At 33.1% G+C, this 19,292-nt stretch overlaps 1 protein-coding gene across 1 annotated transcript in view; it reads right to left on the reverse strand.

The window, feature by feature from the left end:
• The window catches only part of LOC129231346 (arylsulfatase B-like), a 65,598-nt gene extending 47,580 nt beyond the window's left edge, over positions 1–18,018 (reverse strand). The window contains exons 1-4 of the mRNA XM_054865639.1: positions 17,897–18,018; positions 11,471–11,590; positions 8,062–8,221; positions 4,581–4,693 (exon numbers count right to left, since the gene is read on the reverse strand). Coding sequence (XP_054721614.1) covers positions 4,581–4,693; positions 8,062–8,221; positions 11,471–11,587 — 390 coding nt within the window. The 5' untranslated portion in view covers positions 11,588–11,590; positions 17,897–18,018. The remainder of the gene's footprint in view (positions 1–4,580; positions 4,694–8,061; positions 8,222–11,470; positions 11,591–17,896) is intronic.
• Between the last annotated feature and the right edge of the window lie 1,274 nt (positions 18,019–19,292).

The following is a 19,292-nucleotide window of genomic DNA, read 5'->3' on the forward strand; positions in this document are numbered from 1 at the left end:
TATTCTGAAGTTCCAGAGACACGACTGACTTTAAACGGGAAGATTTCAGAAAGGTTACTGAATTTTAGCAGAAACGTTTCCTGGTTTTTGCGAGATAAGTTACTCGTAGAAATTGGGCACATCAGCTGCCTATTATCCTCCAGGAACGTTTCGGAATCGTTTTTACAGTGTATGGGAAAAAGGAAGCACTCCATTTATTTCCTCATGTGTTTGATGTAGGTAGATAATCGCACTTACACATTAGGTTGGAGTGGGAAAAAAAAACGAAATTGAGAAATATGTGAAGCCTGTATGCGAAAAAGTTGCCTCTTACCAAGTCTATCTATCATACAAAATTTCAGCTAAATCAAATAATATCTTTAGCTGCCCATTTGACTTTGACCTTTAAGTAATTTGTATGATTTTTCACTAAAGTGGCGAAAATAGAAGGATAAAATATAATTACCTCTCATTTGAAACTTTGAATGCTTGTAATGAAACTCTTAGTAAATTAATACTTAATATATAGTTAGTTGAATGACTTAGGCTACGGTGAAATAGCTTTCAAACGTGCAGTAAGCGCGCTAATCGCACATGCTCTCCCAGCGCGCTTTCTTTGCATTCACTGTTATCAACTGTGTTCTTTGTTCTAGTTGGTTGAACCTCTCTCTTTTCTTAAAGTAGTTTATTTAGTTTGAGTTATGTATTTCAAAGCTTTAAATTATTACTTTAAATTTAAAGGAAAACGCTGTTTTTACATATAAACAACTTGAAAAAAAAAGAAAACAATTACATAAGCCAAGATTTTTCTTCAGCATCGTAATAAGAATAAAACTTTCACATGAATCATAGGATGGACTCCAATAGATCAACGTCAATTCTTATCAATGCTGCTTTAAAACATAAAAGAGTTCGTAATACCTCGTCTTTAGTACGCTGCTCAATTTTAGTTTCCTTTTCTGAAAAAGAGCTCAAAGAAAGGTTTCTAGGCTGAAAGAAGAGTCAAATGGGACTTGATTCAGTTGCTTAAATTTATCAATGTGAAATATGTTAATGAGTAAAATTTTTGCACATAGAAAGCAGGACAAGGGGTCATTGTTTTAAGCTATTCAAATCTCAGGCTAATCTGGAAATTTGGAAAAAATATTTTTTTAGTTGGGTTGTGTGCATTTGGAACAGCTTACCGGAAGCAGCTGTAATGTGTAAGGGGGTGGATAGCTTTAAGAGGGCCGTTGATCTTTATTGTGGTCTAATAAACTCACCAAAGAGCAGACTAGCTGGGCCCAGAGCCTCTGGTCGTCAAATTCGTATTTGTATTTTAATAATTGCCAAAGAAGATTCCTCCAAAGAAGTTGATCATTGCAAAATCAGAATGAAAAGAAGAAAAATACCCATTGAAAAAAAGAAAAATGAGGAATAACGCTTTTCATAAGAATATGCTGTTCTTTGACAGTCGAAAGAGCAATATTTTGATTCAAATTAAGGAATGAAAAAAAAAGCTAGAAAGACAACAGAAGACCAAGTTGTTTTATTCTCATAACTTGAATCAAAGAATGATATCCTTGTCACATCTATATCTTGTAGCTCTCATACCATTAAAATAAGCATATTAACTTTTTGAAAGAAAAACTTTGATATTTTTAAGCTCCTCGCTGTAGGTTAAGTGCAGTGTTCAATACAGGTTTTAACAGTGGACTCGTAAAGGAAAATTGAAAATTTTTATTGGACGTTCTTTACAATGGTTTATTTATACATTTCATACAAGTGAATTACAATAACCGTACCAACTGCAACAGTTGAATAGAAATAACCGCTGGGCCAATGGGATATTGTTTAGAAATTGGGAAGAAACTAAAATCCCTGCGAAAATATGTCTGTAGTTAATTTTAAAAAGTAGATGTATCTTTGGCAGAGGTAGCGCCTGATGAATTTAGTGCGGATCAATGGCATGTCTACAAAATGTGGAACGCAATTTCAAACGAAAATATTTCATTCTGCTTGTTAAGAAAGAATACAGTCATTGTAGAAGGTTAACGACAACAAATAGAACTTTTCGGTTATATATTTCGAGAAAATGCCCGTCGGAGAAAGTGAAAGTTTCAACAGAATATGTTGTTAGAGTTACATAATATTAAATCTAAATTAGCACGTCGGATTGGAAGTGAATACAATATACATTTCTTCGGGTACTGCGGCAGAATAAGAGTTTTGTTGTATTGTTGCAGAAACTGGCAGTAATTGTAAAAAAAAAATAGCGAAAATCTCTAATTCTCGTGACCTCTCCTCTCTCTCATCATTGCTAAGCGATTAGTAAAAAAAAAATCTCACGTAAACGAACACTGTAAAAGCGATTCAGAAACGTTCCAGGAAAATAATGGGAAGCTAATGTGCTCAATTTCTGCCAGTAACGTATCTTGCAAAAATCTGGAACGTTTTCCTCCAAAAGTCAGTAACCTTCCTGAAATTGTCCTCGATTATATCTCTAGAGAATGGAGATCTCACTGGTTAAAGCCAGTCTAGAACCTTCAGGGAAAATTTAGCAGGTTTAGTGTAATTGATTACATCCTTCCAGAGTTAATGAGAAAGCTCTTAAAGCATCACTGCACCCACGGCAGAATTTCAAGTAAGGGCCTGGCCTGCACTTCTTGTCTTGCGAAGCGGCAGCTATCCAGAGACTTATTCGCTCCCAATGGGAGCTTAGCCAACCTGCATCCACCCGAAACCAAGCAAAGACGATACAGTTAACTAATACACTCGGTTAATCTCTAAACTGGTAGCTAAAAATATTTTTCACACCAGTGAGGAGTCTGCATTCGTGCAACTTAAAGCAATTCAGGAAACTTGTGTGCAAAGAAACTTGGTTTTACGGGGAAATAGGCGAAAATCCGTGGATTCCCACAACGTTCCACGGAAATAATAAGTAACTTTGCGGAATTTTCTTACAGGGAGGAAATATATATTACATTTTAGAATTTTTTTTCTCTCTCTTTTTCCCTTTCCAAGGAAAACGTAACATGCGGGAAATTCATAAATGAAAAACTTCCCATCAGGATTAAACTAACATTACTAGTATAGGGAAAAACAAGGGCCTGATGAAAAAAACGTGAAATGCGGGAAAAACAGGAGACGTAATGAAATACGGGAGACGTAAAATCGGAGTTTCACTACGTATATTTGTGACGTGGACATTTTGGGGCACGCCTCGCTTCTCTCTGAGGCACCAAGGATGCCGCGGCACAAACATGTTTTACAGCAAACCTCACTCATGGTGCTTGAGTAATTTTATTTATGTGCAATAATGCGCTTAGCAAAATGATTGTAGAAGTCAAAAAGAGGTAGCTACTATAATTTATATTTTATAACATATATTTTGATACTTAATATGCACTAAAATATTGGTTTTCTGATTCAACATAGATTTGTGGTATAGCGAACTTAAAAAATTCAAATTTTTTAATTTACGAAAAGTGACACATAATATATGCAACGAACTTTTAATAAAATATAATTTCAATGACAATTTAGTGAAATTTTTTTTAAATAATATGCTCTTATTGATAAAATTAGCCACAATTAACATTCATACTAAGGACGTTCTCAAGGGAAGAGTTTTAGGGGTTAAACTCCACCCATTGAAGAAATTATTAAGTAAACGAAGTCCTTTTCTTTTAGTTTAGGTTAAAATGCCGTTATTGCGTATGTTTCAGCAATATATCTTACACCTTTGCAGTTGTAGAAATTCAATGATTAATTAAAGATTGAATCAATCTGGAAAGACTTAGCATTTAGGGTAATTTTTGTAATTCCCGTGTAAGGAGATTTTAGATGAATTTTGTCTTGCCGCTACCCTGTAGCGCTAGAAGAATGTCACGGTAATAAAATTGAACAATATTCCTTTGGTATACGATTTCCATTTTCGAGGAATTTCTGTTTAACTCATTGAGTGTGATTTTTATTCAGTAAACATTAATATAAGATACAAAAGGATATTTGTTCACATTTTCTGAAATGCAAAAATAAAAGACTTTGTTTAAAAAAGAAGTCTGAAAAATTAGTGCACGCTTTTGTCATCAAGCCGAGATAAATTACTTACTTGTAGTATGTTTCATTAAACATTTACAAAATTTGTTCATGTTTCCTTAACTTACATATTTATTACTATTTTATTAACTTTGGACATTGTCGCCAGCGATAGAAAATTCTATAGAACCCTTCCCTTTGGAAAATCCCGGTTACGGATCTTATTTCTACAAAGTGAAATAAAAATGATGCTTTTTTAAAAAAAAATAGTCTGAAAACTGTGCATGCATTAGAAGATAGAAATAATGTAGCAATTTGGTCGAGACCTACAGGTTGGGAACCACTGTTTTAATTCAAGTCACCGATCTTTACATTCCTTAATTTTAGCAAATTTTTTGAAAAAAAAAAACAGGATTTTTTTTTCAATAACAGGAACACGGCATTCCTTCATTGCTGACGCCATATTGTATACCTAAAACTGCTCCGTTGATCAAAAATGAATAAGGTATAAAACTTTACTTTTTAGTCCAACTCCGATGAAATACTTTTAAGACTAAGAAGAAGAATTTTATGTTAAATACCTTTCCTACTCCATGTGTTGCGTATCCAAGTTGTTTCAGGTACTGAGGCAATATTGTTTCATTAGGAGGTAGTCCATACGGACTATTTACTGAAATTACATAATGTTGAAGACCTGTAAAAGAAAGATGCACTGTGATCTTTATGAAAGTGCATAGAAAAATTGGAACAAAGATGACCTTTCCTTCCCCCCCCCCCCCCCTCTTTTTCTTCCTCACTTTTTTTCCTTTTTTTTTTTTTTTGGCGTAGAGAATGTATAAAAACTAAGTGATTCGAAGAGCATGAGTCTGTTATTCTCTGTTTCCTTCATATCTTTTTATAGCAACTTATACAAAATACCGTGTAATCTTTTTTCTAAACTTAAATTACGTAATGTAGCATCGGAGAAACATATACCACCGATGCGGCATTATGTATAATATGACCACATCTGAAATTTACTGCGTTGAAAATGGCACTGAAATGACGCTTTTACATACCTTAAAAAATCCTTACTTCATGGAAGAAAAACTCTCGCCAGTATGCAAAATGTTTTTCTATGTTCACTTGGAACCTCAGTTTAATAGTTCCCTAGACCAAAAGGTTGTTTTGGAGGTCTAGATTAAACCTTTTATTACCACGGCAGAATGTGAAGGAGAAAAGACTAAATGTTGATGAAAGTTGAATCCCTTTCCTTCTACGGCCCAACAGCAATATTCGTTTAACCGATACTTTCTGAATTAACTCTCTTCTAATAAAACTAAAATTGCATTCATTCCAAACTGCACAAGAGCGTAATACTTCTAAAGAATAGTTGAATTTATCAAACCGATATAATGACACTGAACAAAACATGACAATTTTTGATATGTAGAATATATTACTAATTAAAGCATTAATGAAAAATAACAGGCGTATATATTTTGTACTTACTCATTAGTACGCTTTGGTCTGTTGTCTCCCTGTTTCAACTATAAGTTTTTAAGTTACTATAGCAGCGCCCAATTTTATTTTACCTACGGTCGCTTGAAAATACTGAATACCACTAGCTGTTTTTTCATTGCATTTTAATGTCTTTTGTTGTTTGTGCAAACTGCACTGTAAAAGAATTCCGATGCGTCGCTGATTATGTCCGTGGAACGTTTCGGGATTTAACAGGTTTTCACCAATTTCCTGGGAAAGTTAAGTATTTTTGTCAAAATGTTTTCTGAATTACTACAAGTTGTAATTCAAAATTCTAATTGCCGTGAAAAATATTTTAGCTACCAGTTTAACGATTACCTGAGCATATATATTAAGTTTATCGGCTTCAGTGAGCTCACGGAAGTCCAGATTGACTAAGCTTTCTGGGGGTGAATAAGTTTCCGATTCCGTAGCTTTTAAAAAACTGCAGGCAAGTGAGATGCTTGGTTCTTACTTGCGATTCTATCTCAGCTTTGGCCATGGTTTCCATAATGCCTCTTGGTACTTCAGATACGCGCCACGCTATTACTTAAAACTTACTGAAGTTGACTCTGAAGGTTCCAGAAACTTGAATGGCTCTAACGGGGAGATTCCTACATTATTTAGAAAAAATTAAGGGTAAATTCAAGAAGATTAGTGATTTTTAGCGGAAAAGGCTCCTGTTTTTTTGCAAGGTATGTTCCTGGCAGAAATTGGGCACATTAGCTGCCTATTATTTTCCAGGAACGTTTCTCAATTATTTTACAGAATATTATGTATCCGCTCATGACTTTTTCAGATGCTTTTTGCTAGGAGAAACGAACGTACACGTTCCACTTATTAACTGTGTTGCTGATTTTGCCATAAACAATCTTTTTCTGTAAGTATTTTTATGTACATGAAAACTTAGCTGAACCAGAGATGTTAAAAATCAAACACACCTCAGAAGAAATTCTGATTTGTTACTTTATTTTTCGTTATGCCCCCCCCCCCCCCTTGTAGAAAATTCTGCCTGATGTAGTGTATGAGGCTGTTTGAGGCAGTGAGAAGCAAAGGAATGCAAGTGGGCGTTGAAGTTCGAGTAAAACGCGTTTTAAGTTAAGGTCCTTGGTAGACTTTCATTGAAATGTTTTTCCAGATCATGCTGTATAGCAGCACCCACCAGAGCTACTGTACCGTCTCGAGCCCTAAAGTAGAGGATACGTTCTCTGACCATTTGTAGTGATTATCTCCATTTTTTTCAATATTGTCACTTATATCCCTTTGCTTCTCAATGCTTTATTTATGAATTTTAAATTTCTAGTGAGTGTACCGGATCAAACTCAGAGTAGTTGCGCAAGGTAAACGAATCAAAAAATGATGTCCATGGATCTGGAAAAAATGATCTACGATAATTGAAATATGATTATATTTGACATCAAGGAGATTTCACAACTCATTCTAAATATTAGGAAAAAACGACTGAATTTTTTTAAAACGATCTAACATCGAACTAGACAGAAAAAGAAATAATTAGCAATTTTTTAAATGAAGCAGGAGTGCAATATTTCTGCTCTTTGTGTAGCAGATTTTCAAAGCTAATAAAAAAAAATGTGCGATTGAAACACTATCAAATTCAAATGAGGCAGTGAGAAGCAAAGGGATGTAAGTGGCAAAATTTAAAAAATTGGAGATAACCAGTACACATGGTAGGTGAACCTCTCCTCTGTCTTGGGGATGGTACTAGTAGCCATGGTAGTTGCTGCTATACAGCATGATTTAGAAAAAAAATTCAATAAAAGCCTACCTAGAATGTTATCATTACACGTGTTTTACTCAAAACTTGAAAATTTCCACTTACATTCCTTTGCTTCTCACTGCCTCAAATGATATGTTTTAGTGTGGTGCTTCCGAGAATTTTTTTTTACGTGATTTTTTTTTTTTTTTTTTTGGACATGGGGCTCATAGGTGTGAATTCGATACTCTCTAGTTGCCTGTCACTTCATAAATATTCAATGTTCATGCACGATGGTGCTTCATGCCATTAATATTTGACTTCCTTTCAGTCATTATCATAGTTGAGAACCTGAGACACTTTGAATAACATAATTTTGTAAAAGTAATCATCTTGTACTACGAAACGTTTTGCATCAGTAAAGCATGACTAGTGTCTCTCGACGAGTGTCTGAACGACTAGTGAGACTCCTTAAGACTACCACGAGAAAGATATATAATACAAAAAGAAGGATATCTCACGAAGATAAGGTCACTGGCAGAAACGCACGACCTTTTTAGCTGCGCATGGGCAGCTGTCAGAGTAAGCGCTTTCCGCCGCTCGGCCACGGAGGTTCCGAAAATGTTTTTAATTTGGCGCTGAAAAATCACTCAATGACTAATATAAGAGAGGAGGTACGACATATCTAAATCTTTCACCTTATACACGCACTGCACCTAATGTAATGTAATAAAAAGTAAACTGATAAAAGAAATCCAAGGATATATTGGTGAGTGCGAATTGTTAAATACGTTATCATTATTTGAAACATTTTGAAGGTATTTATTTTTAATTGTGAAAAAACTTACCAAGCTTAATTGGATATTTCCCTGTCATTAGAGCTGCCCTTGACGGTGTGCAGATTGGTTGGACGTAATAGTTGTTCAAGATGACGCCATCTTTTGCCAAGGCATCGATGTTCGGAGTAGGAATCTGTTGACTACCATGAAAACTAACGTCATTCCAACCCTGTTGAAGATATTGATCAAGTATGATAAAAAGCTTTTTTACATTTTTTATTTTTCAAGCTTGAATTTTATTCTTTTGCGTAAATCGATAGAGGGAAAATGTTTCCCCAATATTCTTGCTTAATAAAGTGCCACTTATTTTCTCTATTAAATGAGATTTAAGGTTAGGGAACAATCCAACTTGCCCAATGGCACATCAATAATTTTAATTACTGCTTTACTTTTACACATATGAGTTAATTACTTATTTTGCTTTTAACTGCTTTACACTTTACTCAATAATATTGCGAAGTCATACTTGTTTTTTTTTCTTAGAGCTCAAATGAATGTAATAATAACAATTGTGTTTTAGGTTTGATAAAACATAATAAAAGGATTAAAGAGGTTTTATAAGAAATACAGTTAATTTTTTAACAATTCTTTTTGTTTATTTTGAATTGTCCCCAATTTGTTAGATGGTTACTCCTCCTCCATGTATAATGGATTCTTTGAGTTTTTGGTGAACGCCTTACGAATCCACAAAAAATGTTTTGTAAAAACCATTATGTAAAAACTACCTAATATATTGAAATGAAAAGAAAATAATGTTCATACTAATGTGCACTTACGGCCATGTTATGTTGTTTTAAAAGTTTAAATAAGATCTAAAACATAATTCAATTTTAGTTAAAGTAAGCAAAAGTTAGTAATGTGCCATTCATCGTGTATAAAGTTTTACTTAGGTTGATATTGCTACCAGTCATTGAACATATATTTTTGTTGCAACAAATTGTTCTATTTATAGAAAAAAAAGAAAATGAAATTAAAATGACTGCGTTAAATCGTCTAAATTTGATTAAATTGTAAATTTTCAGTATTGGTATGAAATATAGCTAAAAGTGTGCGGCTCTCTGTCTGAAGCTCCAGCTGCTCAAGAACCACTGGAAGTTAACTTTTGGAACGAGGTACCAAAAGATTCCAAACTTTACGAGAGTGCGACTTTAATTAGCAAATATGTTTATTAAAATGTCAAATAACATTTTTTTGTTCCTTACATTCTTGTTCTCAGGCTTTTTTTTTTTTTTTTTTGCGATGAATTTAAAAATGATCATAATTTTTTAGCATCACGTCTCGTTTCTTAAAAATCGTAAACTGTATGATTTCTAATCGAAAAGTTGAAAATGTAATACTGTAAAATAAGCGTTAAATTTTTTCTGCAAACATAAGTATTTGCTTCCTTGACTTGAACTATATATTCTTATCGCTAAGCTGTTGAAGTGTTGAATGAGAGACAAAAATTGCTGTAAATGAGCTTAATGTTTAATTTTCATGTTTTTTTCCCTCATTGAAGTTGCTTGCAAAATATACAACGTTTAAAATCCGACCTCGGAAATGTGGCAAATGCCAATCATTTTAGAAACGAGCCCATTCCTTATAAAATGGGTAAGGAAAGAAGAAAATGGCACATTTACGAGTTTAGTGACATTTTGGCGATATGAATGTATTCTCTGAACAAGTTTTATAAAATGGGATATAATATTTTGTCATATTGTTTCATAAAAAAATATTTGTTACATCCTGAAAAGAAAGAACGCTTGATATATTTCAAATCATTTTTAAACAGAAAAGAAAAAATGTTGAAACAATAAAATATGGCAGAGGAAAGTTAAATGAGGTTAACATAATTGCCTATCAGAAAAGAGATGACAGTGTATCAAACTACTCTAAATTTACCGCCTGAAAAATTTATTTTATTACATAATAATTTATATAATTGTGATTGTAATAAATAAACTCATTTTGAGTGAGCGAATTTCATTTTCAATTTATCGTTTACCGGTTGAAGTTTGTTGATGTTTACTATCATTATAAAGAATAGCATATGTTGCTTTGATGATTAATAATTAAGATTTTAAGAATTAGTCAAATTAAGAGAAAAAAAGTATCCTAATATATTTTTGCTGCTTGATTTTTATTATTAAAATGCTTCAATTGCAGCAATAGCTGCATTTAATTGGCGAAAAAGTAAAAATGACAAGCTTAGCGGTTTTATTGCTACCCTGCTTTCGCCAATCAGGTTTCCTCTGCGCATCTACCTTCATGAAAATGAACGCTTATAAAAACTGGCGTGGACAAGTGCTATCTCTTGACATTGTATTTTGTGTAGAATGGAAAGTAGATACATGTCATATTTGGATAAATAATTACCAACTAAAAACAGCTTCATAACAGCCTGAAACCAAACATCTGTTCTGAAATCTTCTCATTTTTTCCCCCGCAAATCAAAGCAATTTTTCTAAGATTTATCCAAAAACGGGGGGGGGGGGGCACATGTTTTATAGAAAACTGACAAATTTGCATCCTTATACACCCCTGAACTAAAATATGGTGTCCGTGAAATTGGGAAACTCCTCTAAGATGGAAAGAAAGAGCAGCATGTGAAAAATAGGTAGAAAAAAAAAGAATTCTAAAAGATTCTGGGGAGTCTTTGAATAAGTATTAACTATATCATTAGGCAATAAGAAGAATTCAAACCATGCTGCGGGCACTCGCTGGTGAGATAAATTCACTTTATCTACCAATTTGTTAGCACTCTCAGCTTCATTGAGATAACATCTGCCTGCTCTAATAAGAACGAAACTGCAGTCTCAGGATGTGATAGCCGGGCTGTCTGGTGTATTGCATGTAGTTCTGCCATATCCCTGGCTTAGGGGTGGTAGCGCACTGTTTAAATCAGATGCTTGGAGAATAGAATGACTAAGCTTCAAACAAGAGCAAATTCGTCTGGATTATGCAGCTTTGTAAGAATTGCAGGTAAGTGAGGTGCTTGGTACTTGCAATTCTGTCTGAGCTTTGGCCACGATTTCAGTAATTCTTTGGAGCTTTATTGGTAAATCAGGAAAAGTTGCCAATCCATTAATTTAAACCTACCTAAGTTTTCTCTGAAGATTCCAGCGACATGACTGGCATTAACCGGGGACATTTCTAAAGGTTTCAGAAATATGGCAGAATAATTTCAGCGAGGTTACTGAATTTTAACGGGAAACATTCCTGTTTTTTGCAAGATATGTAACTGGCCCAAATTGGGCACATCCATTATTTTTTATGAACGTTTCTGAATTGTTTTTACAGTGTGAACATGCGCCACTTGATATACCTAACTTTTATTTTTGAAATATGCCATGCAACGCCGGTGACACAACTAGTATTAAATAAATCACTTGATTATGAAAAAAATTGGATTAAAAAAAGCAATGGAAAATAAACTTACGAGATCGTCTGCTAAGATAAATATTATGTGAGGTTGTTTTGGCAGCCGGCATTCAGAAAATCCGGGGAATGTTAAAAAGACAGGAAGCAAAACTAGTGTCAGGAACGTTTTCAACATTTTCTGTAAGTACAAACATCATTCTTCATTATTAAGATTAAGTTAACGTTACTACGGCACAAATTTGAAAACGTGTGGTTTACACGTGTTTTAGGGTTACAAGTATGCGAAAAGTTTTTGATCCATCTCTTTTTGATGTTGCAAATTTTTTACTTCGCAATTTGCATCCAAAAGATCTTTTTTTTGCCACAGTTAAAAAGATATTTCCTGCTACACAAATTGATCTGCATGCAATATTTCAATTTAATCATTCATATTTTCGCGCAAAAAGTTTTACTCCTTGAATATCTCAGAGCACTGAAATCAGAGTTTAATTTTCTGACCAAAAAAAAAAAAGGATGTGAAAAAAACAAGAGGAAAAGAGCGAAAAGAGAAAAAAATAAGTGAATAAATTTATAACGGTGTCGGAATTTTTTTTAAACGTAAGTTGTATGATTTAGGGGAAAAAAAGATTGTGTTTTAGTTACAAAATTTTTTAAACTGTCTGATTTTTGAGCGTAATTCTTCGTATAAAGAACAGCTTACAAATTTAACTGCGAAATATCTTTAAATAATCGCACGTGGAGAATTATTTGACTGAGTGATATAAAATAATAGAAAAATACAACGTAGAGTTGCTACCTACATTTAAAATTAATGAAAAGTAATTCGACATTTTAATATCAATTTTATACTTTATCTATTATGTTTCAACATTATTTTGTACAGCTTAGTAAATAAGTGGATTATTTAGGAATGCAGTTAAAAATGCTAATTTTTTTTCCTTAATTATCAGAGAAATATCTAGAACTCCATTAGTCAGGATAACAATTAGTAGTCAGATAGCTACTTAATTTTTATTTCTATGGAAAAAGAAAGAATTCATTCTTTAGACTATTTTAACCGTTAAAGAGGGTGTCCCTAGAATCATATGTAAAATTATAGTTTTTCCGAAGCTTAAAATAAACATTTCACCCCAAATTTTACCTTAGAATAAAATTCCACCCTAAAATTGAACATAGAGGACATTGCAATATTGAAACAATGCTGCCGTGGGCAGGTAAACGGCAGTATCTGCAGAAATGTTTTTATTTGAAGAAACGCGTTTTGAATTCAATACTAACAGTAGGGAAATGTTGGAATTGGACGTTTTTTACGTGCTTTGTTGTTCAGCGGAAACCACACTGCTTTGTTGTTCAGCGGAAACCACACGAGCAAGTTTACACAGTAAAGCTAACGCACAATAGATGACGAAACTGCCGAAAAAGAAAAATTTGCAGTTAATGCCGTTTACCTACCCAAGGTAGAATACTATTTTCTCGAGTGAACACAAAACGTTTGGTTGTACTTTCCAAGTCTTAGTTATTAATTTTTTAAATGGATAAGGCGTCAAAAATAATCTGAACATTGAAAGAAAAAAAATAAATTTGCTGAAATAAAAATCATTTAGAGACTTCCAAAAATTATCTTGTGTTTAAAACAAACTAAGGCAAAGTAAGTTTAAAAGAACGCGTTTCGTTTTGATTTATCATTGATTTGCTGATGCCTACTGTTTGTTGATACTTACTCGTTTTAATCACTCAGTCATATTCATTTATTGAAGTCTTTTTATGCAGGTCTCCTAATAAATGATTCACACTGAGCGCAATATCTAAATCAAATCTTGCTTCAAAACACAAAATTAAAAATTAAAACAATCATACTAAGACGTAAAGTGAGTTTACATTTTTAAAGCACCGTTTGCAGAAAAAGATTTTATTCCTCACGTTTTTTTACGATCATTTTCTAACTGATAAGATGGTGATATTGACTCTTGAACAGCCGTGACATATTGTTCGTCATGATAAAAAGAATTTCATTCTGAGCGAAAATATTCTACTTTTCTAGACAAGTCAATTCATCGCAATAAACGTTTATAGCAAATCAAATCAGCGACGTCTTTATTTACTACCTTTCAGTGATAAAGTAGAATACACATAGTGTAGATAATAGAGTAAGCGTTGAGAAAATAGAATAAAACATCATTTTAAGGGGTCTAGAATATTTTCTTCTTATTAAATAGGCAATTTTGAATTGTTATTAAGACGAATTAGAGCTTATATCAGTTAAATAAATTTAAGAACACCTTTAAAATGTTAAAAGTATTTTTGAAAGCAATCACTAATCGTAAAGATTCAGGTGAACTTGCATTTAAATGATTTCAAGTCGCGATTAATTTGTGTCAATGTAGCGATGAAAAGGTGTGCAGTGAACTGTCATGGTACTTTTTCCTGTACGCAAGTAACGACTTCCCTTCTAAACTTCTATAGCAATTGTTCGTCCTCATTTATCAAAGTAATTGTTTTGATATGGAAAATGTTTTTCTTTTTTTAAAAAATAGTTATTGAGAAAATGATATCATATTCATTCTCCTTTTTATTAGTTATTAGTTTATTTTCTTGCAGGCATAATGTTTCAGCTAGTTCATATTAACAAGATATTTAACAGAAAATTATTACAAATATCATATTTTGGTAAAATTTCCCATCACATCAAAAGGGCTGCTATAAGCGACAGAACAAAGAACAAAACAGAAATTAAAACTTTAAACGAACTGATGTCTGCATCACATGACTTCCTTTTACTACTCCAATTTAATGTCATTTTCTCATTATTGGCAGTTTTAATATGATTCAGTAGTTTACTCTCTAAATATAACCAACAGTGGCCAAACTGAAACCAGATTTTAAAAAAAAATTTAAAAACAATCACCAAATTTGTCGCCAAGTTAACGACAAAACTCGGCGACCAAAAGACTGGCGATATATCGCCAAGTGTCCGCCAAATTATAACACCACTTGAGTTTACATCGAAATTAACAATGATTTCCCCCCAAAAAGGGGCAAAAGACCCCCTTTGGAGCATACGAATGCAACCAAAAAGGAAGGTGCACAACTAGACCCCACTAGGAGTATAAGTACCAAATTTCAACTTTCTAGGATATACCGTTCTTGAGTTATGCGACATACATACACACGTACATACATACGTACATATGGACGTCACGAGAAAAGTCGTAATTAACTCGGAGTTCGTCAAAATGGATATTTCGGGTGTCTGTACGTTCCTAGGCATATATCCACGTGTGGTTGGGTTGAAAAAAAAAACTCAACATTCATTCGGGGTCGAGTAAAATAGAAATTATGGCCGATTTTTGGGTGAAAATTTTTTCGCGAATACAATACTCCTTTTTGTTTTGTAAAAGGAAGTAATTAAGGCAAAAATACAACAATCGCAGATGAAAAAAAAAAATTTGCAGATTATCGCAACTAAGTCAAAAACAGCATAATTTGCAAAGTTTAGTTCATACTTGCTAAGCTTAGTCATTTTACACCTTGCCAGTAACACAAGCAAGTCTGCAAAGTTGGTGAGTTTTTTTTTTTTCTCTAGATATAAACGAGCTGATGTGTGCCTCACATGACTTCCTTTTACACCAATTTAAAGTTATTTCCCCATTATTGGCAATTTTAATGTGATTCAATTGTTAACTCTTTAAATATCACCAACAATGGCCAAATAAAAACCAGATTTTAAAACAAATCGCCAGATTTGTCACCGAGTTGGCGACAAAACTTAGCGACCAAAAGCTTGGCGATGTATTGCCAAGTGTTTGCATAAATTATAACACCACTTGAGTTTGCATTGAAATTAGCATTGATTTCCCCCCAAAAAGGTGTAAAAGACTCCCTTTGGAACATTCGAATGCAACCAAAAAGAAAGGTGCACAATTAGACCCCACTAGGAATCTACGTACCAAATTTCAACTTTCTAGGACTTACCGTTCTTGAGTTATGCGACATACATCCGCACATCCGCACATACGCACATATGCACATACGCACAAACATACATTAATACGTACACACAGACGTGTGATTCAATAGTTTACTCTCTAAATATCACCAACAGTTGCCAAATTAAAACAGATTTTTTAAAAAATCGCCAAATGTGTCGCCAAGTTGGCGACAAAACTTGGCGACCAAGAGACTGGCGATATATCGCCAAGTGTCCGCCAAATTATAACACCACTTGAGTTTACTTCGAAATTAACTATGATTTCCCCCCAAAAAGGGACAAAAGACCTCTTTAGAAACACCCAAATGCAACCAAAAAAGGAGGTGCACAACTAGACTCCATTAAAAGTCTACATACCAAATTTCAACTTTCTAGGACATACCGTTCTTGAGTTATTTGACCCACATACGCACATCAGCACATACGCACATACATACGGACGTCACGAGAAAAGTCGTTGTAATTAACTCGGGGAATGTCAAAATGGATATTTCGGGTGCCTATACATTCTTAGGCACTTATCCGCGTGTAGTCGGGTTGAAAAAAAAAAAAAAAAAAACTCAACATTAATTCGGGGGTGAGCAAAATGGAAATTGAAGCCGATTTTTGAGTGAAATATTTTTCGCGAATACAATACTTCCTTTTTTGTAAAAGGAAGTAAAAAGCTTAAATAATCTTGCCGAATGCGCCTAACTTGCGTGCAATAGTTGTGTAAGAACAAAAAAAAAATATTACCGCTTTTTAATGTATAGAATATATTTCCATATAGAATATTTTCATAACAGTGAATCAAAATACGAGTAGATCAAAGATCAAGTTTATAACAAATCTTTTATTTTTTGGTTATTGTAGGAATAATGAATAAGTAAGTGAAAAGTTACGAACATTTGCAGCAATATATTCATTTTGTATCAGAAATTTCAAAATAAACTTTCAAAAAAGAAAAAAAAGCCGATACGTTTTTTAAAATAAATTTGTTGATTCGATGCCTGACTGTTAAATCAGGCATCGTTTAATCGAAGTTATACTACAATTCCAAAACTCATGAACGCAATATATTCGTATGTGGTTACATCAACGTAGTTTTGAGTATTATTTATTTATTTATTTATCTATTATTTATTTATTTATTATTTATTTATTTATTTATTTATTTATTTATTGTTGAAATTTTTTTTTTATTCAAATGGTATATATTCAAGGCAGTAACGTCTAGTTAAATCTTCCAATATTTTTTTCAACTAAATGTTCTCGCTTTTCCTTAATGTCTACCCAACTACCCAATTATACTGCCGTCTGAAAGGTAAAGGGCTGTACCTGCAGAAATTAGTGTTTGAGATACTTGAAGAAATTCGTTTCGGATTCTATACTAATAATAGGGAAATGTTGAAATTTGACTTTTTTTTTTTTTTTTTAGTATTTTATTTTCATAGAAAACTAAATAAGCAAGTTTGTACACTAAAACTTGACTACAGAAGATGAAAAAACTGAAAAAAAAGAAGAAAAATGAAAGATTTTCAAAGATGCACTTTACCTCCCTACCCTACTATTATTACTGCTTTTTCTGTAGACATGTGAGAAAAAACACTGAATTTAACGAATGAAACGCTTTGTTCTCCCGTTTCTGCCATTCAGTTAACATAAAAACTTTAAATAATATAGTATGTATGAAGTTTTTTTTTTTTTTTTTTTTTTTTTCCCCATGCAAAAATAAGCTTCTAAACCTCATCTCATATAGTCACTCAATGTTATGATTTAGTATTGTCTTCGATATTCAACTTTTGCCGAAGTTGAAAAAGAACTCCGCATCCCAAAAATGTCTTTCCGATGACCCATATTGAAATTCAATAATTTAAAATATATTATTCAATGAAAAAGTTTAAGGTTTTTTTTTATCTGGGTCTGAAATGGGGCTAGTAATGTAAACTACTACTACTATTGCAACTAAATACTTAATATAAAAACTGGTTAGTTCGATACTATTTCAATTGCGTTAGTTTCAACTAAGAAATTGCCCATCCAATACTGATAGATCTACGACACTAAATGGAGATATTTCTAGGATTTGTTTTTTGAATGAAAATACTTCTTGAGGCGTTTTAAGGGGTGTGAAATTAATTTTAGAGGAGTGAAAGTATACTGAAACATTTAACACCGTAATAATACTATTTTAGTCTATAGAAAACTTACTTTTTTTTAGAATGAAATAGAACATCGTAGGAAATTAAGAACTCTGTGTACCATTTTAGTTTTAAACCTATCGATTGTTAACAATAGGTTTGAAACTTAAAAAAAACATTCAAATGTAATTTTTTAAAAACATAATTTCTTCCTTTTATCCATTATTAATTGACACTAAATTTTTATTTAAAATACCGTGAAAATATACCTGACTGAATTTTACAGGTATATTTCCGATTTTCAATGAGATAAATACTCTTGCAGAGGGATTAAAAATATTTCTGACTAAAATTCATACCATAAAATATTACTTACGCTGTCCCTGCTCCCAAATGATTTGCCGCGAAAAAGTCTAATGCAAGAAAAGAATAACAGTTCTGGAATATAGGTTTAAGTAATGCAAACAAGTATGGATACGTCATAAAAGGAGATTTTTCAGCTAGATAACGATTTGAATGATCCTGAAAGAGAGTCGTGATTTATGTTTTGCATGTTTTTCCTTTTTCTCTTTCTTTCTTTTTTGGTTCATAACATTCACCTTGATATTGAATGTAGTATCAGTTTTTATGCCTATTATTATCTATGTTTGCGATACCAGTTGGTGATTTTTAGTGTAATGACTCCCTTTTGGAAATTCAAAAATCTCCTTTTTTTGACTGAACTGAAATGTATTTGGCTGAAATTGAGAAAAAATTTTAACGTTGGCAAGAAAATCTCTAACTATGATCCGCAATAGTTAACCTTAATAGGAAAAACGAAAAAAAAAAACTTGATCCCTTGACTTTAACCCACCACCTCCCTCAGTCTAGCTAGAGACGAAGAAAGAGAAAAAAACAAACAATGGTGCTGAGGTGTCCACAAGAAAAACACATGTTTTGTATTAGTGTAATTTTATTATCATTGTCGTACTAAAACCTTAAAATTCGGAGGCCATTTTTTTTTCTTTTTTGCCCCCAGTAATAGATCAAAAGCCTGATTTCCTTATTGGGAAAAAGCGTTAATTTTTTTGCATCCAAAGTGTGAAAAGTGCCGCCCGGGCCGGACCGCCCCCTTCGCCCCTCCCTAGCTACGCCACTGCACTCACCATTTGTACTGGTTATCTCCAAATTTTTTATTTTGCCCCTAACACTCATTTGCTTCTCACTATCAATGTTTTTTTCGGGGGGGGGGGGGAGGGGGGACACTAACTTCTAGCGACTTTTGGATTTGGTCTCAATGCTTCCCTTCCACTTCTCTTGTGTACTCTCATGCTGTGACTCCTTTTATATGTGTTGGCTTTCATTTTGCGAGAAAGACAGTTTAACAAGCATTAGTTCTGAAAGGAGTTTCATTTTTTTTTTTTGACTTAAAATTTGAAAAAAAAATGTTTTTGGTGATTGCCTGTGAATAGCCCACCGAGATTTTTTAACCAGGTGTTTTAACACACTTAAAGTTACCTGTGTATAAAATTTTCTTAGAATTGAAGGGGGCCAATCGAAAGAAAATTTCTGTCAAAGTTATTCCGTTTTCGAGTCAAAAAGGTTACTGTCTTTTAGCGGAAAACATTCCTGTTTTTCTTAAAGATATGTTACTGCCAGAAATTGGGCCCATTAGCTGCCCAATATTTTCCAGAAATGTTTCTGAATTGTTTTTACACTGTGAAATAAAAGTGTTAACTATTGCGTTTGCCATTTTTTTTTTCAAATTCGTTATTTTAATTCATATAAACCAT

The sequence above is a fragment of the Uloborus diversus genome, chromosome 10 (genome assembly GCF_026930045.1).
Source record: "Uloborus diversus isolate 005 chromosome 10, Udiv.v.3.1, whole genome shotgun sequence".
NCBI classification, from domain to species: domain Eukaryota; kingdom Metazoa; phylum Arthropoda; class Arachnida; order Araneae; family Uloboridae; genus Uloborus; species Uloborus diversus.